This window comes from Telmatherina bonti (genome assembly GCF_933228915.1).
Source record: "Telmatherina bonti genome assembly, chromosome: 4".
Taxonomy (NCBI): domain Eukaryota; kingdom Metazoa; phylum Chordata; class Actinopteri; order Atheriniformes; family Telmatherinidae; genus Telmatherina; species Telmatherina bonti.
The window spans coordinates 17779403-17802643 of NC_136622.1; the positions used below are offsets into that span (position 1 = coordinate 17779403).

Sequence of the window (23241 nt, forward strand, 5' to 3'; positions counted from 1 at the left end):
AGGTGTACATATGGACGCTCTTATGTTGGAACATGGTGTTCGTTATGGACAATCCATGACGAGCACAGAAGTCCAACAACAAAACACCATTTGGGTTCAGAGGAGGGGGACCATGCCTCCCAATCACTCCCCTCCAGGTCTCACTGTCATTGCCCACATGAGCATTGAAGTCCCCCCAGCAGAACAATGGAGTTCCCAGAAGGAGCACCCTCCAGCACTCCCTCCAAGGACTCCAGAAAGGGTGGGTACTCTGAACTGCTGTTCAGTGCATAAGCACAGACAACAGTCAGGACCCGTCCCCCCACCCGGAGGCGGAGGGAAACTACCCTTTCATCCACCGGGGTAAACCCCAACGTGCAGGCACCAAGCTGGGGGCTGATGAGAATGCCCACACCTGCTCGGCGCCTCCCACCATGAGCAACTCCAGAGTGGAAGAAAGTCCAGCCCCTTTCGAGGGTACTGGTTCCAGAGCCCAAGCCACGCGTCAAGGTGAGTCCAACTATATCTAGCCGGAACCGCTCAACCTCGCGCACAAGCTCAGGCTCCTTCCCCACCAGAGAGGTGACGTTCCACGTCCCAAGAGCCAGCTTCTGCAGCCGGGGATCGGACCGCCAGGGTCCCCGCCCCTTGCTGCCGCCCAGCTCACACTGCACCCGACCCCTACGGCTCCTCCCGCAGATGGTGAGCCCACGGGAGGTGGGGCCCATGTAACCCTTTCGGGCTGAGCCTGACCGGGCCCCATGGGCGAAGGCCCCAGACGCTCGCTCTCGTACCCCACCTCCAGGCCTGGCTCCAGAGGGGGGTCCCGGTAACCCGCGTCCGGGCAAGGGAACATTCATGCCCAGGTTGGTCGTCATCGTAGAGGTCGATGAGCCGTGCTTGGTCTGGTCCCTCCCCTAGACACCTGTTTGCCATGGGTGACCCTACCAGGGGCATAAAGCCCCCGACAACATAGCTGCTAGGATCTTCGGGACGCACAAACCCCTCCACCTTATAATATTATTATTATTATTATTATTATTATTATTATTATTATTATTATTATTATTATTATTATTATTAAGCTTCAAAACAAATAAACATGTTGCTGGTATGTGGTGTACTGGGGATATTACATCTGGCTTCAGATTCACTGTGAAGCAAACCATGTAGGTGGAGTAGACAGTATATAGAAAGGTAAATGTTACTTGAATTTAATCAATTTTTTTTTAAAAATTTAAAAAAAAGACAAAGAATTGGAAAAAAAACTATTTATAACACAAAAGTCCTCTAGACGCTTATTTTCCTTGTAAAAGTAATGTTACCTAATAGCAGGCCCAAAATTACACATTACATTGTTTTTAAATCATAAGATTGAAGCTTTTCACACATACTTTACATAAACTATTTAAATATTGTGCAATGCTTTGTTACAGATTCATGTCAGTATTATGTAATTAGGTCACTTATCACTGTAGGATCATCAAGACTCCTCTCATCCTGGCCACCATTTGTTTATACTGCTGGACGATGTCATTAAACAACTAAACAGCCACTCAGCTGAAAAGAAGCTTTTATCTCAGGGCAGTCACAATGCTGAAAAGCAGAGAACTTTTATAATATTGTTTGCAGTTTTTAAATTAAAAGTTTTAGATTTGTGGAGCTTGTGTTTCAACTTTTATTCAATGTGAAGGAGGCCTTTTCCTCCTTACATCTTTTCTTTTTTTATCTTAATTATTTATACTGGCCGTTCATCCTGCGGAGCTTTTATTAGCCTGAATGTTTATGTTTATGTTTATGGTTATCTTGTCTGCACCAAACTGAGTTTTACTCATTTTTTTTTATTCTGTTGCTTCTATGTGTATAGCCTAATGACAAATATAGCCGACTGATTGTAAATCTAATTCTAACATAGTATATCAGTATCAGAGCTAAAACTCAGCTATATTGTCCTTGAAAACATACACACAACACATAATTTCCAAGTACACTACCAGTCAAAAGTTTGGATTCATTTTCCCAATTGATTTAATGGGAGAATGTGTCTGGTAAGGTCTATTCAGGGGTCCTGGAGAGGAGGGTCTGCCGGATAGTCGAATCCCGGATTTCGTCCTGGTCGCAGAACATTGGACCAGCTCTATACCCTCTCTGGGGTCCTGGATGGGGCATGGGAGTTTGCCCAACCAGTCTACATGTGCTTTGTGGACCTGGAGAAGGCATTCGACCGTGTCCCCCGGGGGCTCCTGTGGGGGGTACTCCGGGAGTATGGGGTACTGGACCCCCTTGTACGAGCTGTCCGGTCCCTGTACGACAGGTGTCAGAGCTTGGTCCGCATTGCCGGTAGTAAGTCGGATCGGTTTCCGGTGAGGGTTGGACTCCGCCAAGGCTGCCCTTTATCACCGATTCTGTTCATAACTTATATGGACAGAATTTCTAGGCGCAGCCGAGGTGTTGAGGGGATCCGACTTGGTGGCCTCAGGATTGGGTCCCTGCTTTTTGCGGATGACGTGGTCCTGTTGGCTTCATCTGGTCGTGATCTCCAGCTCTTGCTTGAGCGATTCGTGGCCGAGTGTGAAGCGGCTGGGATGAGAATCAGCACCTCAAAATCTGAGACCATGGTCCTCAGCCGGAATAGGGTGGATTGCCCTCTCCGGGTCGGGAGTCAGGTCCTGCCTCAAGTGGAGGAGTTTAAATATCTCGGGGTCTTGTTCACGAGTGAGGGAAGGATGGAGCGCGAGATCGACAGACGGATCGGTGCGGCGTCTGCAGTAATGCGGACTCTGCGCCGGTCTGTCGTGGTGAAGAAGGAGCTGAGCCAGAAGGTGAAGCTCTCGATTTACCAGTCGATCTACGTTCCTACCCTCACCTATGGTCATGAGCTGTGGGTCGTGACCGAAAGAACGAGATCTCGTATACAGGCGGCTGAAATGAGTTTTCTCCGCAGGGTGGCCGGGCTCTCCCTTAGAGATAGGGTGAGGAACTCGGTCATCCGGGAGGGGCTCAGAGTAGAGCCGCTGCTCCTTCGCATCGAGAGGAACCAGTTGAGGTGGCTCGGGCATCTGGTCAGGATGCCTCCTGGACGCCTCCCTGGTGAGGTGTTCCAGGCACGTCCCTCTGGGAGGAGACCCCGGGGAAGACCCAGGACACGCTGGAGGGATTACATCTCTCGGCTGGCCTGGGAACGCCTCGGGATCCCCCCCGCAGAGTTGGCAAATGTGGCTGGGGAGAGGGAAGTCTGGGCTTCCCTGCTTAGGCTGCTGCCCCCACGACCCGACCCCGGATAAGCGGCAGAAGATGGATGGATGGATGGATGGATGGATGGGAGAATGTGTCCAAAGTTATGACTAGTAGTGTATAAATAAACTTTTGTAATCCACCAATATCACAGAATCAGTAAGAGCCTGCAGACAACAACACAACGCAGCAGATAACACTGGTTTACACTGTAAATTATTACAATAAAAATGCTGAAGTTTAATGTTGTTCAGGACAGTCTTGATAATATATGCTCCCCACATGTTTGTTTTTGGGGTTTTTTTACTAGACTATTTGCTGTTTGGAAACCTGCTTCTGACCATCTAAAAGATTCCATTTTTGATGTGCAAAGAATTAATCAGGAACAATAATCCTCAGATGGCCTAAAGTACATCATATAAGTGTGTTGGCTATAAAAGCTTAATAACATATGTAAACTTGCCACCGAAGATACAGTGCTTACGTACAGGATTTACTCCAGCATGCTCCAGTATTCTTCTGGAACATTAACAAATAACATCATTTCCCTGTGATGGAAGAGAGTCTTAAAACATCCTCTGCAAAGCCGCTTGTTTACTTTAACATTTGTTTGTTGGTTTGTTGGTTTTTTTTGGAAACTTTGTTTCCGCCTGTTTTCTTTCAAAGTCAGATTTTCCAGTGGTGTACATTGCCTTAAAACTTGGAGTTGTTTCTTTTCTTTTGTCAAAACTTCATGAAAATTTCTCCAAAAAGTAGGTGCAGCAGGAGATTTTAGTTACAAACCAGTCTTGAGCTTTTCTCAGACAACAAAACTTCATGGTAGCTGTTATGAACATTCACAATTTGACACATCCACCAGAGATTTCTCCTGCATTTTTACACATGACTGCTCGCAGCTTTGTCTTTTTATATAAAGACCATAATGTATGCCTAGAAACACAATTTTGGTGTCAATTTCTGCCTGAAGACCATCTAGTAACTTCATCTGTGTTGTCTCTGGTTCTTGGTCTTTCTTAAATGATCAGGCTGATGGAAAGATCATGATTAGATGGCATGATTTAAAATAAAAAAAAAAACCTTTCACAGCCAGAATGTAGACTAGGATATATATAGATTTAATCAGAACTGACCTCTTGTAGTAGTTTTGACTCATTTGCTCACTGTAATTTTCCCAACTCACATCCTCAGTTGGGGAAAACATGAACAAATTAATAAATTCTGAACTAGAAAACTGCATTCTAACTTGCTATTGCAAAGATACTGACTGACTTGTTTAAATATTTAGTTTAGTAATGAACAAGTCACATCAGAACCAACACACACATGCAGATAAAACAAATAACCTCGGACATGCTGGTGTTTCACAAAGGTTACCTGACATGTTTGCACAACATTAAAGAATGAACTTTCTTCATGTTCATGGTGACTTGTAAACAACGCTTGCTTTCTCCATGACAATTCAAATACACTTAGACTCCCAAGCTCAAACACACACACACACACACATTCACATAGGGATTAAGCATGAAACTAATGTTGACATTTCATGAAATCCCCACACAGATACATACACGTACACACACATAAGGACCTAAAGGATAAACAGTGAATGGACCACAACAGAAGAAACCATCAGGTTTTATGAACCCAGAGAACATTGACTATGATCTTTATCCATCCTAACATCAGTCCTTAAAGACTTCAACCAGACAGAAAAAAGTTAAAACTCTAATGATCTCTAACAAATACATGGAACATGAAAGAAGAAAAAAGGCATAATTTCTGTCTATATGCCAGATTTTGTTCAGTCCTATCTGTTTGATTTGCCTTTACTAAAAGATTTACAGTCACATTTTGGAAATTTGAGTAAAAGAACACACATTATGCAGTAAGGGAAAGAGAAAGCAGGAAAAAAAATGGATATAAGAAAATAAAAAAGAACATAATGTAAACATGGTGCTCAATGGGTTTTATTTGTAACCTTAAAAATGCAATAACCAGGTTATCTTCAAAGAAGCTCATGCTCGTAGCTACAAGCAAAAATACTCTCTATGGTAGTGTCACCACTTAACAATTCACAGGTTGAAATAAAATGTAAATTTGAGAAAGTCTAGATGAAACATACAGAGTACAGGGAGGCACATGTAGCGTACAGTGGAAACTAAAGGGCTCCTGTTGTTTTTTTCTCCTTGTGGACCTCATATCCAGTGGTGTAGTACAGGGTGTAGTTCCTACACGTGTAACTCCGTCCCCCAGCAGCTCAGCTAAGGTTACCGATGCTACACTGGTGCAGTTAACCATCAGCTGCATTAACTTTAGCTTGAACATGGACATAATAAAGATATATGTATATAAGTCCATGAGCCTGTCTCTCACCAACTCTATGCGCCAGTGTTGATATTTCATAACTCTTCCTCCTTGAAACCGAAGAGCAGAAATTATGTGACAGTTAGCTAATATACTGATGGATTTTTGGGGTGAACTAAATAGAGTAGTCTTAAATGTCAATTTTTATGAAACTATGTTTTTCTGGGCTTTTTTTGTTTGTTTGTTTGTTTGTTTGTTTGTTTTTTGTTTTTTAAAACCAGGGTGAAATATTTATATATATACCCACTTCTGGAAGGACCACTACACCACTGCTCATATCAGAGATAAAGAATGGAAGATCTAGCCTGAGCAGCACACATTCTCACAGAAACAACTACATCCTTTCTTGACACCCGCCTACGCAGATGCATAGCATAGATTTACACACATAAAGATGGAAACTGTTCTCCACGCAAATAGAACGAAGTCAGCATTTGTACAGAGGGTGTGTGAAGATGTGTACATTGTTTGACTATAAAGTCCTGCATGAAAACTTCGATTTACTTTTGAGGCCAATAATCACATGCTGTCCAAGTCTGACCACCAAAATGGAATCAAGTGATTTCTCTCTCCATCTCTGTCATATTTCAGATGTTTAGAATAACAACAGGTTCAGAGGGAGAAGAAGACACCTTTCTCCTCAGAGACACTCTCTAGCTTATCCCAAGGGAAAGGGGATGCATAATCCCTCCAGTGAGCAGTAGGTCTGTCCCCCACTCAGCAGAACGAGTCCAGAAAATCTCCAAGGAGAGGTGAACATGAAGTATACTAATCAGATAGTCCTTTTGATATGAAAGAGCAGCTGGCTTTTGACATGCTCCAACATGTCACAAAGTGCTGAAAACATGGTTTCAGGTCCTTTAAGATCTATTTTCTAAAATATTTTTGTCCCTAGACTCATATACCCTCGGGGATAAATAAAGTATCTTTGATTTGATTTGATTTGATCACATATATATTAATCTTTTTGAAGCTCATGCTACAAGCACAGACCGTTTCTGCAGGGACTAATCAGTTACAACATTTTAGACTAGACTATCAGATAGGACAAGCGATCTGACAATCCATCTTGCAATAACTATCAATCTATATTTATTTAAAAAAATTTAAGGGACAGATTTATCAGTCTGGTAGAAGAGCTGTCTCTGATCCCTCTCTCTTCATCGCTGCCTTCACAATGAAGCAAGTACAAGCTAAGAGAATATACACACTCCCTCATACACGCATCACATGACTGATGGAGCAATGCTGCTTAGTGTGACTCTCATTTCCCCTCCTCTCTAAACCTTTAATCCCTGATTGAGGGTAAAATTATGCAACCTGACATTTGCAAAACATGCAAAAGCAAACAAAACTATCATACTCAAAACAAAAACCTGTATCAGTGTATGCAGACGGTATACATGTTACATATCACAACAGATATGTTGATAACAATCAGTCTCTCCAACACACATGAAAACCTGCACAGAGAATAACTGTGTGGGCAGATGGTTTGTCCTCTGGAGAACGCTTTTATATACTGACGTCACAAACACACAGCCCTACGTTTAACCGCCTGATTGATAATGTCATCCAACAGGCTTAAACAAACATACATGCACATGCTGCATGATATAGTGCTGCTTCAGGGTCATTTCTTCACTTTACAGAGCAACAAACTCATGGAAAAGTGAAGAAAAATAATAAAAGAAAAGGAAGAAACAAAAGTGGTATACCCACATTTTTAAAGCAGTTTAAAGTCCAAACACAACATGCATGACTGAAAAATACAGACACACACAGATAAGTGCAATCTTTTTAAAATTTCACCAAGTCAGATAATTACAGAGGAACATTGTCTCATCTTGTCCTGGAAAATTTAGTATTCAAGTCCACAGTATTTTTTTTGTAAAACTAACAAAAAACAACTGGATCTCCAGATTTATTAATTGAATTTATGCAACAGCTGTGATCTTGGGTCATCTGCAAACCAGCTGAGAAATATCATGAACTTAAAGTCACAGAACATGCAAAGATCAATCATGAAGATTGCAGTTTAATGGAGGTTTGTAGGAGTCATTTATACGAGTGACAGTTGAAGTGAATGAAATAAATATACTTTTTGGAAGTGCTTTGCTTTGTGCTTTGAGTCCATGTTATGACTAACAATGAAACATCCCTGCTGCAGTGTCTGCCTATGGCTTCAATCAGAAATTATCTGGCTCGTTACCATGGTTTTAACTTTAATATCCAACCCAGCATTAGCCAAAAGACTTTTTACTCTTTGATGTGTGACTCATGCTGTTCATGGGAAGGTTCACCCACATGCAGTTAAAATAATCTCTTATAATGGGGACAGACAGCACACACAACCAGTCAGGTTGACTGACACAGCACACTGGAAGCAACCTCATATGACTCTCATGTAAAGTGAAGTTCTTACTTAAAGTTCTTAAAGTAAATAAATAAATCTGTTTATACAATTCACAACAGATTGTTAAATATACCAATGGCAAAATAAGAAGCAGTTATGCTATAAAGGCTACGGTTTCCTCCCTCACACATACACAGTAATGCAGTTCCTGTTGTGTTACTGATTATGTCGCCGGTCCCGATTTGATCTGGCAACACTGACATTCACAACATACCAGTATCAACAGGTGCAGCTCCTAAATAAAACAAAAATTCTTTTTAAACAAGAAAATGTAGTTGTTTTGATGGCATTAAACTCAAAATATCTATTCTTTCATACAGCAGCTGCTCCCACTAGTTTGTGCCAGGCTTCTTATTTAAATATAACAGGTGCTCAAAAGGAGAAACGCCATGGGTAAACACTCAATAAGCCAATCAGACTGCAAAGATATTAAAACCATAGGCATAGAAATGGGGGAGAAAACACTGGCTCGTTGATTCTTAAGGCTTTTGTAAGCTTTAGTTGAGTCTGTCCCAGAACTGTAACGACTAAAAGAATAACAAACTAATTAATTAATTAATTAAAGAAGACATTGTTGAACACATAAAGGGATTGTCCTGCTTAAATAATGCATGGACTATTTGCTGACAGTGTGTTTGCCATTTTGTTTATTCAGTGAAGCCACAATGTGAGGCCTTATATACACATACATGTACTTTCTGCACTGATCAGAATTCATCTTGCCAACATGATACGACACATTTCAGCTTTGAAAACTAATCCAACACTATTTCATTTGTGTGTTTCTTTGAAGGGGGTAGACCAGTCAAGGCATATTATTAAGGGATCGCTGTCAGAGGATATTTTGTTTCAAATCATGTGACAGACACAAGTCAGATGTGAGAATGCCTTGCAGTAACGTGTATTCAACAAAACACAATAAAACCTGATACACACATGTGTAAGAGCAGATCTCATGGAAAGGTTTGTCAGTCGTATGCGAGTCTTTTGGACATTTCAAACATTATCTTTTCAAACATCATATTGCTTCAATTTGGAGTCAAACCAGGTTGGTCAGTGCTGAATGAGATAATAATATATGTTATCAGTTTCTACTTTCAGATCACAGTTATGGTAAAAAATGTTGGCTTTTTTTTTACTTTGACGTACTCTTTAGCATGATTTTCCAACTTTCTCTGAATACCACTCTGATCTGTCATCTTAACTAATGTATCTTCTGTTTTACACTGACTGACACTGACAGCCTAAATAGTCTCAAAAGAAATTAAGATTTGACTACACTGTCTGCAATGTCTCTAGTTTCTCAGGCTTTGACTTGGACTGGACCATTAAATCAAATCCCGAAGAAGACGAACCAATATGTATCAGAGCATTTTAATGTTTAGGACACATCAGCAGATGGACCCTTGGATTGCTTTAAATAACAGGTTAATGGCAAAATTCTACACTGAAAATCAAGTTAACTAAGGTTTTACTTCCTACAGAAGTCAGCAAGATTTTCATGTCAGTGTCACAGAGAAAAGGTTACAATGCAGTGGGACTATTACTATACAGGTACGAGCGAATTCAGTGCATTTCAACTTTATTATACACACTTAAAACTCATCACATTGTAGAGAGTTAAAATTAAAATCAGAATAAATAACATACAAGAGAACAATTAACATAAAAATACTACAACAAAAAGTTAAATAATTACAACTAAAACCAGTCAAAGTCAAAATAAAAGCGATCAAAAATAAAATCAGATTTAAAAAATGTCAACTTATTATGGTGTAGAAAAAGCCAACATAAACAAATAGGTCTTCAGCAAAGAATATGGGCACATTCACATCAGCCTTTTAGATTCGAATCCAAGTCTGTTTGAAGCATACTCAGTCCACCAATGCAGGTCTCCTCATGTTTCAAGCGGATCAAATACAGGAAGTGGACGACAAAAAATGTCACTTCCTGCATTTGACATAGCATTGCATTGTTAAGAGTCCTCTGCCTCATCTGTTGTTCCTACTGGTCATTGTTGCAGGGTATTTCCGCAGTATACTTGCATAAGACAAAATAAAAAACATGTAACAGCGATAGTTTCGTGCTCTGTGTTTAACTTGCAACAGAGTTTTCTATTATTCACATGGGTATTGTTCTCTCTTTTGCTGAATACTAGTATAGCGCTACCTTTGGTGGGAATAAAGATATATTATTGTCATTTGGCGCGTTTGACCAAAGTGCAGAATGCACGCGATCTCGATCTGAATGGATACACTGCCTACAACTGAGCCGGGTCCCTTATCGGACCGAGTTTAGCAGACTATCTTGATGTGAATACACACTTTAAAACAGATACGGAGGATGCTGTCTAATATATAAAGAAAGTTCATTCCACAGTTTAGGTGCTGCCACCGAAGCTGGTGGCAGCACCTAAACTGCCACCTGTCAGTGTCAATTAACACAACTAGAACACAGAACAGCGCATCGTATTTACAGCTTTGTGTGGTAAAAGGTAATTACACAAACCTTTGTCTAATTGATTAAACTTACAGTATGGTTGAAAACAGCAGCTTTGATGATATTGTAAAGTAAATATGTACAAACTTAACTACACAGTATCAACTTACAAATGTGTTTCAGACAAGAAAAAATAACAACCATCCAAAATTTATATTTTACTTACATTCCAAGGTAAATGTCTGAAATACACTACCAGTCAAAAGTTTGGATACATTTTCCCATTAAATCCAATGGGAAAGTGTGCCTAAACTTTTGACTGGTAGTGTATAACCCTGCGATGGACTGGCAACCTGTCCAGGGTGTACCCTGCCTCTCGCATGCTAATTGCTGTGATAGGCTCCAGCTTCCCCGCCACCCTGAAATGGACTAAGCCGTTCCGTATAGGAATGAGTAAATGAATCATTAGACTTGATATAGAAATGTTACAAAAAAAATGTGAAGAACTGCATCACACTGATATTAACTGAAGCAAAATTATTCTTCCTCAAAAAGAATCATTTTCACTTAAACCAGTTGTTTTTTTTATACTTGCAGTGTATATGTTTGATAATATGCATACTTCATTTTTATTATAGTCAGACCGAGAACAGGGAACTGTAGTGAAGAAGTTATTAAACCTTTTACTCACAGAAACACACAGACACTACTTACTGTACTCCTTGCTTCATATTTTCACGCAGTAGATTCATAAAGGACTCTTATGGGACTGGAAGCTGATCAGAGGTGTATGTTAGCTAGCGGTCAAAGGGGCCATCATAAGTCTACAAAATCAGCTTAATAGGATACTAATCATACTTCACCCTGCACAGTAAAGGGTGATGCAGGAGACTGGGTTAGTTAAATGAAAAGAAGAAGATGAATAGATGGCAGGCTGAAAGGCGTAGGAAGAGACTGAGGCAGTTGAGCAGACAGAATGACACATTTAATAATATGAGAGGGATGAAGAAATGTGGAGAAACTGTATCAGAAGTCATAAGTGTGAAAAAAAATACAGGATTCAAATCAGAGAATACAGAAACACTCCAGGTTTTAATTCTGAAGAGCTGTTTGCAGTCTTTTGTAGCTGATATGTAAGTGATGGAGACTTGCTGGCACGGATTGTGATCACAGTGACTAACTGAAAGTCTCAGCTGAATGAGGACTCAGTGGAAAAATAGGTCATATTTCTCCCTCATTGTAATGTATAAACTGTATAAACAAACAAAAAATTTACATCACTATATTTTTTAAATATATCCTTATTTATTTACTTTTTATTGCTAATGTTGACTATTAACATCTATTAGGATAAAATCCAATGGAGTCAAAAGCAGTTTTCTTTTTTAGGAATTTCGATTAAATGTTGAATGCAAAGGATTTTGCAGTATGTTGATCAGTCCTGACTTCAACAATAAAAATAGAAATTATGTCATAATGAAAAGCAGAAAACATATAATAAGAAAACAACCTGTTAGATTGATCAAAAGGGAAATAGACAGAAAACGGGGAAGAAATCTAGTGAGGATTCTTTTGAAATCTCCTCTTTTTCACTGAACCCTCCCACTTGTAAGCCCCGACCCTACTCCTCTTCACCAATTCAATCCTCCAATTCGTCCATCCATCATTCTCTCTGCAACACTCATTTAATGACAACTAATCCACTGGCCAGCTTAATCCTTCAAACTGCTCACACACAAATACATACACACACTTTCTCTTCCCTTCCTCATACACAGTTGCTCACACTTACACACAATCTCTTACACAAAATAAAGCACTCACACACACCACGGCATTTATTCACTATAAACAGATATTTCTTCACCAAAAGCACTTAAGAGATTGACCCTGAATGCTAAGTTCTTTTTGTAAATGTAGCTGAAAAGTTCAAGTTGAAAGGCATCACACATATTAACAGATTATTATATGAAAATAACATACGTGAATTCAACTTGAAGGCCGGCCTGAAATGTGAATTTTGTTTCTCTTAATTTTATTCACAGTTAAGCAACTCAAATTAATGAAACATTTTAGGAAGCCTGACTAATACTAATTTAAAGGCATGAAAGTAAATGTCTGGATCAGACAGAGTCACTGTGGTGCATAATAACAATTTAAAACAAGGTCAATGAAGTTAACTAATAAGTAGATTAATATGAATGGTCAACAATGAACAATTTAAGAGGCAAAACTCACACAATTACATTTCATCTGCAGTAGATGCACCTCTAAGCTGTCTATTCATCTATTTGTCGATATGAAGGAGATGATAAAACAACACCAATACAATACCTCTATTTAAATGTAAAAAAAAAAAAAAAAAAAAAACGATAAAGCCGTTGTGAAAATACACTCTAACAGGAAAGGCAACTCAAAATCACCAACCTTGAATGAATTTGATAATATTTTCTATGTATTACAATGTTTGTATTTGTGCACTTATGGCTTCCAGAGCTTACATTATTTAACTGTTGTTCAGATATAGTAGGAGGTCTTTGATCGAAAAGTTACAATGGGTGAAAATGAATTTTTGAGGTGCTCCTAAAGCCCATGTAAAGCCCACTAATAGATATTATTATTAAATTTATTATTTATTTATTTATTTATCATTATTGTTATTTAACGTGCTGCCAGAATATCACAGGGAGCCAACAGTTTTTTGCCTTCAACATTTCCTCAATGTAATCCCGATATTATATACAGCAGATGTCAGAAGACCAGTTATAGAAAGCTTTACATTATAATACTAAAGGGAGATTCTTGATAAAGTTTGACACAAAATGGTGAGGAATGACGTATCCTTTCTTGAAAAGGCAAAACCTTTGGTGGATGATTGTTTACATCCAACTCTGACACAACGTGCTACTTACAAAACCTTTTTGTTCTGTATTTTTTGCCTCCATCTCAACTATCATTGTGTGGTATCATTGTGAGTGTGGTGCTGAAACTAAATTTTACATTTTTTAACATTTTCATAAAACAATGGAGTTGGTCAGTGAAGAAACTGAAAGCCATTTATTTTGTACGGATGTCTGTTTTAGAAAAGTATAATTTAATCTCTAGATTGTTGTTGTATTTAAGAAAAACACACTTTTCAAAAAATACATTCTCATTTCTTAAAGCTGTGTCCACAGGACCTTCTGCTAGAAAAGGTTTGAGAAGTAATGCAAGGCACTATAAAGACATATTTTAATATTTTTAACCATGCGTGACTAATACATTTCCTTTTCTCCTGATTATTATTTATTTTTTAGCTATTTTTTTCTTTATTTCACCATGAAAAATGGTCTTTCCAAGGGCCAAAATGATTGAATTGAATTAAATTGAATTGAATTGGACTGAATTGAATTGAATTGAATTGAATTGAATTGAATTGAATTGAATTGAATTGAATTGAATTGAATTGAAATAAATATTTTGGCAGTATGAGGTAGAAAATAAAAATTAAAGGATCAGTTTCATCATTTCTTCTTTACCATAAGGCAGGGTGACCATTGGGTTCACTCTTTCATACAGCAAACTCTGCTTTGTCCACCAGCAGCTTTTGATATAAACCAGACTTAACATTCACTTAATCCACTTAATCCAATTCAGTGTTGTAGGGAAGCTGGACCCATCCCAGCTGTCTTTGGGCAAAAGGCAGGGTACACCCTGGACAGCTTGCCAGTCCATCGCAGGGCCACACAGAGACAAACAACCACTCACGCTCACTCCTATAGGCAATTTACAGTAACCAATTAACCTAACATGAATGTCTTTGGATGGTGGAAGGAAACCGGAGTACCCGGAGAGAACCCACGCATACACAGGGAGAACATGCAAACTCCACACAGAAAGGCCACTGACCAAACCAGTCAAGGATCAAACCAGCAACATTCTTGCTGTGAGGCCACAGTGCTAGCCACTATGCCACCTTGCAGCCAGACTCAACATCAATAATCATAAAAAAATATACATATAAATAAAGCATGTTAAAGCCAATGTAATCCATCATTTAAAGATAAACCTCTAACATTTCCCTCAGGGTTAGCATTTAATCAGTGGACAGAAGCATATTTTCAAATAGTTCAATTCAATTTCTAAAAGTCTAAACAAGCATATTTGTGATATCTCTTATAACATCTCTTTAAAAGGCTAACTCTGAATAACATGTTGTTATCATTTAGATTTTTTTTTTTTTTTGTTATTATTATTGGGGGTTTTTTATTCACAACAGATAGATGACTGTGTAACAGTGTATCTTTGAAAAAACAGTGTGGATATAAACTTGTTAGCAGCGTTGTTACCTAAACTCTACTTATGAAGGGGTTGATCTGTTTGGGTTCAAACTGACAACATAAATCCAAAGAAAATCCAAAACAGTTACATAAAAACGTGTGGTTTTATCAATATGTGATGCACCTAAAATATAGGATTAATTACAATTATTATATGTTTAAGATTAGAAAGATCAGTTATTCACTTATCAAAAAGGATTAGATGATTAAACTTTGACAATAGAAATAAACAGTGACATGGGAGCATTCAACAGACCACAGATGAAAAAAACTCTTCACACATACTGTACATTGTGCAGCGTGTGATGAGTGCAGACTTGGACAGCCTGAATAATCCCCATCTGTTGATGGAACATGCTACGTTTGTTCAGGTCCGTCTCTCACTGGTTCACAGACACACAAACATACACAATTCCCTGTGAGGCAGAGAGGGTCCCCTCGCCAATGTTTGCACTACATGAGGAAGTCCTCTGATGACACGGCTACACTTACAGGATTAAACAAGTATGAAAACTTCATACTGCTCTTTTGGAAATAATGTGTGATGTAAAATGATATTCACAGTGCAGGATACAATGAATATCTTGATGTTAATTACATCGTTACAAGACACATTTTTGTGGTTTTGTCTGACATTGAGTCATTTTAAAACAGCATCTGTTTCATTTTGTCTGTTAGCCAATCAGTCTTCTTTTCAGTGCAGTCATGTTTCATGTAAACATCTAAAATGACTAATATAAATATATTAAAAAAATGTTATGAAAGTTTGAAAATAAGGAAACTTTTGCCTTCTTTTGACAGCAACAAGCTTGAGGTCAATTCCATCAGAACAATTCAGACAAAGTAAGAAAAGTGACCGTGACAACTCTGGCTACCAGCTGTTTCCACATGGATTTGATGCGACACAACGGTTAGGATAAAATAAAAAAAATAAAACTGGAAGAGGGAGATTTAGTCTTCAGATTAACTTGATTCTATTAATGAAATTAAATTAATTAGTTTCATGATAATAGGGGAAAGTTTGGCAAAAACTAGTTGCATGTAAAGGAGACAGCAGCTCTTATTTTCAGACGTTTCAGTCCCTCCACAACAACGGATGTATTTAGAATGAAGAAATGTTTTCTTAATTCATTTTTTTTTTAAATGTCAGGAGTTCTAACTATTTATTAAGATTTTTCAAAAACTTGTTGTGGTCTGTTTGTCCCAACATTCATATACATAAAAACTAAACAACATACGAAGGATCAAGCTGCACTGACACTTAATCTGTCATCTTTGGTAAAACTCTACAAAAGACGTATGCGAGCAGGGTTTCAAAGTATTTGTTGTCTTGAAATGATGAGGTGTTTAAAGGGTTTATGTTGGTAACAGAAAATTAAAGACCTCTCCCCCAACAAAAATCCATTCACCTGAAAAGTCAACAGTTGTGTCTGATATCAGTCAATTGTTATGTTAAACTCTTGATGAACCATAGAAACAACACTGGCTGTTTTGAACAAGCAACATCGCAGATTTGGCAAAGAAATGCAAGAAGATTAAAAGAGAAAAAACAAAACAAGACTCATCGTAAGCTTGTCTTGAGCTGGCTGAAGAGTGCTAACAGGTCAGATAGGATGCAAGATGGATGCCAAATTAGCCGTTGATAGGGGGCGTGTGAGGGGGAAAATGGCAAAAGCTTTGTAGTGTGTCTTTAAAACACTACTTGTTAGATTAGTTTTAAACCATACGTTTTCCAAGTCAAAGCAATGGAAGATAAAATGCACATCTTTACAAATTAACAATCAAGCACAAGGATTTATGTCTAACTGTGCCAAAACATTTAAGAAATCAGAACTACAATGTAGAGGTAAATGCAGCATCAGCAGTAGTGAAATGCAACAAAGTACCACAACTTCATCACCACACTTAAGTATGCATTACAGTCATACTGAAGGTTTTATTCATTTTTTTGTTTCTTGAAATATTGTAAAGCTTCTCAGAACACTGCAGAAATTCCCATTGATCTGATTGGGGAAGACAATATTTCTGATGACTGCCGCTAGAAGCAAAAGGTTTTGTGCTTCCAAATTACATCTTATCTCCCCCAAAGTAGTGCCTTCAGCAATCATAACACCAATTCATGGTCATTTGTATCTAACATTTTGCTATGCAACACCTGCAACTTAAAAGTTCTTTTTTCTAGAAGGACTATTTTCCTCTGCAGAAACAATGACAAGGACAGCAACTTCATGCAAATGAAATACTTGAAGTTTCTTTTATCATTTAGGTTACCGTGTAATGAGAGGGATAAAGTAGAGTCTGACGGTCATACAAAAAGTTAATCCCGTTTTGTCCTGAAGGGATTTACATGATCAATTACGGGAGGGTAATTAGTCCACTAAACCTATTATAGCCAAAGGTAATGTCAGACCCTCCTTCAGTGAGAGCTGGATAAGCATCAGTAGCAACAGCATTAACTGATAGTAAAACAACCAAGACTGATTCTGGATACAATCTTTGCTAGTTTTTAATCAACATTTAACTCTACAGATCAACCCTAAAACTTTCTGTTTCACAGAATCATAGGTCTGAGTGTGGACTGTGTCATAGATGGTAAACACAACTAGAGAAATAACATTTCAAATAAATCAGAGGTAACTAAGCAAATGTTACCAGAAGCAGTAGCATCATCTGTATCACTGATAATGGCACGTCTCGTACTACTGATTTGTTAAAATATACATACAGTCAATACAGTTAAAGAGCACATTTTTGTCTGTTTATTTATACTTCTGTTTAATTACAAAGCATGAATACTTCCTCTACCTCTGCACATCTGTCCTGAAAGAAATTTGCCATCACTTCATTTTCTTCTGCTCAGGTCTTTAAACACTGAAAACTACTGGCTGTAAGACATGATCCGTCTCCATCATACCAGCAACTCATACAGAATCATTTCCTTTAGCTGACTGATAAAATTATCTTCCTTTATGAGCAGCTATGAAGGACTGAGACCAACATTTCATGAAGTACTGAATTTTTGCTGTTCTATTTGCTTTCTTTTAGTAAAAAAAAAAAGGGGGATTTTACAAATCAAAGCAAGAGGAGCAAAACTAAACAGCAACACAGCTGAATAGATGCTTCAGTTTTAGGACAATGGTTCAGACACATGTCTCTGTGTCATGGTCATTACTGAGACACTAATCCACCAAAGCCTCTATTAATGTTATTAGCGTCAGCCGTGCTTTGCCAAAGTAAAAGATCTACACAACATTGTTTAGTGGTGAAACTATATAGTGGATTTAACTATAATGTTCCATCCAGAGATTGAACTAGCTGCTTCAGATATAGTTTTTGTGAATATATAAAAATATACGAAAATATATTCACAAAACCTGTATTGTGAATATATGAAAGTATATAAAAACACATATTCCACCATAATATCAATATCAGTAAGTTTTTTATCATTAAAGGATTTCAAAGACTCAGATCTCAGCTACTTCATTCATGTTTGTGACGTACAAAGTAGTAATTATTATCTTGTTTAGAAATTAAGTGCTAATTATGCAGATAACATGACAAACTGCTTCTCTGTCTTTTCACCTCAGTTCCCCATTGCGAAACAAAGAGGGATAACCTTGTTCTGTGTGTTTGTGAGGAGGCACCCAACAGTATTTGTGTCAACAGAACAATGAAACCTGATGCATTCATCTAAATATTGCCGGGAAAGCCCTATGATGAAATTCACATCCAGCCAACCACCCTCACATGTGTAACCCTTGCATGGCAGCACAACAAGCAACTTAAAGCGTTTACAGAATTAAAACGTCTGATTTATTTGCAGCATGTTTAGCATTTGTTGAACATCATATAACACAAAAGTAAGGAAAAATAAAACTACTAAAATAATCAAAAAACAGCTCACACAATATGTATAGTTCTTAGAGGCAACTTTTTTTTAGAGCACCAAAGCTAAATTGTAAATTCAACCACTGCGCATAAAAACAATAATCCAAAAACCACCATAAGAACATGGTAAGGAAGACATGACATGTCAAACCCTTAAATTCCATCTAATTTGCACCATCATACTGTGTATTCTACTGGCATCCAATGAACCACAGCAGAGATACATAAACCATAATGAGCCTAATAAAGTACATTTCAGCTAATTGACTACATATGTGTAATAATGTCTATACTCACCAGTTCTTGGTTGGTAGAATTGGAGTCATCTCCTGGGAAGGGGATGTAGATGGCTAAGGCCACACAGTTGGCAAAAATAGACAGCAGTATAAAGATATCAAATGGTCTGGAAAAAAGGATGTTAAGGGAAGCAAAAATCTCGGAGTCTTGCAAAAGTTTAAAATGTCTATTTTTCAATTTGTATTATTTAAATACCAAACTCTAAAACGCTGTAAAGCTTATAAGAAACATGATGGTATAATGGCCCTTTATGATGGTCTTGTTTGTTCACTATTAATAGGCAGATTGGAATGGACTCATGGAATATGGATAGACATCTTGACAGAACGCTCCGCTTAAACATTCCCAACTCAATTAGAACATTGCAGGTTGTGTTGCTTCTGTGTTTCTTTATGTATAATGAGACAGTCACAGCTATAATGATAAATATTTGAGCACCAAATAACAAAATAACAATATAACAGTGAGTTTTAGACTACCATGTTGTTTTTACGTGGCGATTGAGCTGTTCATTTTTAGACATGTATATGTTAATAAATCAGTATGCTTGTAGAACTACCTAACGAGTCAGCTTAATGTCTTCTTTTTTCTAATTTCTCTCTGTGAATTTTACCATTTTACACTAAAAGTAGCTGTTTACATAGGTTACCTAAACAGAGGAACATCTGGTAAAAACAAGTCATTTTGATCCTTTCTCACTGCCAGTAACAACCCTGGACCACCGAACTGAAAAACATACTGAGAACTGGATTTACACCAGTTCTGTGTATGATGTAAGAATGTGTGTCCAAGTTTTTTGGCCAATGTAAGAGAACTTGTTGACAGTTTTTTATGTACATGAAAGATATACACATTTATAAATACCCACATATATATGACACAACTGAGACAAAAAATGTATTGGTTAAATATGTTTTTCACTTAAGCCAATCATCCAGATTTTATCAATATTTTCCAATCCAACCACATGAGGCTTCATAATTTCAGATCACCAGCTGATCGATTGATACATTCATTCACTTTCCCATCCATGCACTAAATAATCTGTGCCGCAAATTATTTGCACAAACACAATGCAATTTCTGAATTCATTCATTCAACTGTTTAAAAGATACTTCCACTCCACCAGGCTGATGCACGCTCTGCGGATTGGGTTGTTGAGGGTCAGACAGAAAAGAGCTCTGGGCGGCCTGCTGTTGGTAGATCCTCCTTGCTTTTTGCTTTTGGCATACTGCTGCCTCTTCCTCTGAGCCAGGGAGCCAACAGGAGCTGGTCCAGTGGTGCAAACTGAGGGCCGTGAACTCATCTCAGGCTTTTCATCATCATCCTGTGCTTGCCGTGCAGCAGTAATGGCAGCATGCCAAGCAAGGACTGGACTGACGCTGGAGGCAGCGCCACCAGGGCCCTGAATGCCACTGTTGGTCCCAATGAGGCCATAAGAGGAGCCGACGGGCCTGCCAGTGCTGGCAGGAGCCTGAAGGGGCTCTGGTGAGGGAAGCTGGTGCAGATGGGTGTGGCTTTCTGACCAGAGCGCCGGAGTGTCAGTGGAGGAAGTGGTCTTTCTGTTGCTGGCATACTGTGCCCCTACAGAGACAGGTAAGCAAACTTTCAAATCAAATTTTACTTATAAAACTTCATACATTAAAAGCACAGCACAAGGTGCTTTATACATTCAAAAACAGCCCAAACCCCTCACCATTCCCCCAGCTTACTACCCCAGCAACATAAAAACACATGCACACACACATGAATAATGTGTAAAACGGAGGAGTCAACAGACATAAAATACATATATATATATATATATATATATATATATATATATATATATATATATATATATATATATATATATATATATATATATATATATATATATATTGATACTGCGGGTGTAATTTGAATCAACTAATGTCATTTCAGCTCATTAAACTAGCTAGCTTCTTATATAAACAAATGTTTTGATTGTATGAACTTGCATTTGCTGTCCATGATTCCCTTGTGTTGTTTGAGTGTCTGCTGATGAGATTTTTGCCCCAAACATTTTATGTATATCTGTACCAAGCTACCATGACTTTAAAATATCAGTCCGGTCCATTTTTCACTGATATAGCTGAAACTTGAGACAAACTTAAATCTCAAGGCATCACATAAACATAAATCTTCATGTCTTGACACCGTGTAGGCCAAGAAAAAACAAGTAGTAGTAAAAACAAAAAGGCACAAATATAGAAGAGTAACATCATAGATTAGACTTTTTACAATAAAGAAATCAAAACAAACACTGGTGGCGCTGAGGTTCTTTATTCAGAGAGCTCATTTTTTGCAGCTTAAGGGATTATCTGTATTTCAGTTCTAGTGTGATAAGTGCCAGAATTTCATTTTGGCTATATAAAAAAAAGAAAAAGAAATACAGAATAGGTCACAGAAAGTAATGGGAATAAACCAGCTTGTGTTATGATTACATTCAAATCTGGTGTCATAAGACTAAAATGCAGGTGTCCAAAAGGACACCATCCTGTAATCAGTTGGGCAAGTGATAAAAGCCTGGTTCAAGAGGACTGTGGAAGAGACAGAGCAGGACAGCCTACATGACTGAGGGAGACAGTCATTAAAATCAATGCAGACCATGAGTGAAAAAGGCAGTGCCCTTGACACAGTCCGTGCACTACAAGTCCACAGTCACATCATAGCCTGCTGTCCTCAGATGAATCAACATTTCAAATTCAGTATTCCCATTGGAGCTGTACATAACAAAATAAATGCTAAGTGGGATGCAGCATAAAAAATATTAAAGTTTTTTTTTTAAAAAGAAGAAGAAAAGACTGATTTCTTGCCAAACATGTAAGCAAATTGCTCAGCTGCATTTAAAAATGATACAGGTGTGCCCAAATATGAAACAATAAAAAATATATTTTAAAAAAAAACATGCAATTCAAAGATTAATTAATGAAGTTATTTCTTTCAAAAACAATATTTGTAATAGTATCATGGAAAAAATAATAAAATTATAATATTAATAACATAATCTTTGGTTTAACTTACCATCACCAGACAGACAAGTTCTTCTTGTCTGGATGATGGGGTCACCATACTCATCAACCCAAACAGAGTGTAGTTTATTTGAAGCTGGTTTCCAGTCAGTTTAGGATGTAACCTAACAGGAATTATCCAAACACTCCTGCCTGACACCGCACATCTGTCACACAACGCTGGAAAAACAAGTCTTCACTCCCTGCTGTCACTCTGGACCATAATTCGCGGCTTTAAAGCTGTTTTGAACACAGCAGCGTTTGTTTTGACCACTTTTACACCCTTTAAACTCATGAGAAAAACTGTAATGAAAAACAAAGAATTAGGTTTAGGCTGTATCAAAGTTCCTTCACTGATTTTCTGGTTGGTTCTGGAGGTGTTTAAGGCACTAAGATCCTTCACTACCTGCCACATGGTTCCTAAACATGTAAGCTACTTGAGTGTGATATTACAACTAACCTAGTCAACCATTTTTCTGAGAACCAGCGTTCCCAGTGGATTTAGAGCTGAAACGCTATCAAAGCAACATAGGCTGTTTTCGTTGCTAATACAAAGTCTCATTCCTTAAATAAGTTGGACGAACACATTTAAAACAGTAGGCATGGCTCGTGGGGGATAAAGCCACATCACACAGATGAAGAAGACATCCAGAGAATAAACCAAAAAAGCGCTCTCGCCCCCTCAGCGCTCCAACTCTCCTCCTGCGCTCCACGCACAGCTTTTTACCTTCAGACTGTTCATCTGCTTCTTGCATCCTCGAATCCACATTGAAAATATCCCTTTTAAATCCAACTCATCGTTGGAAGAGAACACCCGAGGATGTCGACAGTGCGGACTTGAACAGAGCCGCTAACTTGAATTATAAAATATTTTCCGAGCGCAGACCCTGAGACGAGCGCCGAACATTTTCGCCACATCCGGGTGTCTGCCTGCGGATTCACGGCGAATCCGAGAGGACGGAGAGGACGCGCGAGCAGCGACGGTCAATCTGCGGCTGTCAATGCTTCTCGCTGTGGCTGAGCAGGGACTGATAGCGATCAATCTTACCTCCACTGTACTGACATCACACACTGTGACAAAGTGGAAATGCACTTGTTGCTCTGGAGTGAAAGACACATTTTAAGCTATATCTGATATGAAGATTAAATCGTTTTTTTCATGATTGTAGATATTTTGTGGTAGGAAATATATGTTTATCCATATAAATTAAAAGTTTTGTGAAATAACTTAAGAAACCCAACAAACCAAAAAGAAATCCACTTGTTG

The 23241-nt window shown here is 38.3% G+C and overlaps 1 protein-coding gene across 1 annotated transcript in view; it reads right to left on the reverse strand.

Moving 5' to 3' along the window:
* The window catches only part of cacna1db (calcium channel, voltage-dependent, L type, alpha 1D subunit, b), a gene marked incomplete at both ends in the record, with an annotated part of 85615 nt that extends 62886 nt beyond the window's left edge, over positions 1 to 22729 (reverse strand). Inside the window, 3 exons of the mRNA XM_079239810.1 lie at positions 18943 to 19048; positions 20058 to 20526; positions 22702 to 22729. Coding sequence (XP_079095936.1) covers positions 18943 to 19048; positions 20058 to 20526; positions 22702 to 22729 — 603 coding nt within the window. The remainder of the gene's footprint in view (positions 1 to 18942; positions 19049 to 20057; positions 20527 to 22701) is intronic.
* Positions 22730 to 23241: the final 512 nt, after the last annotated feature.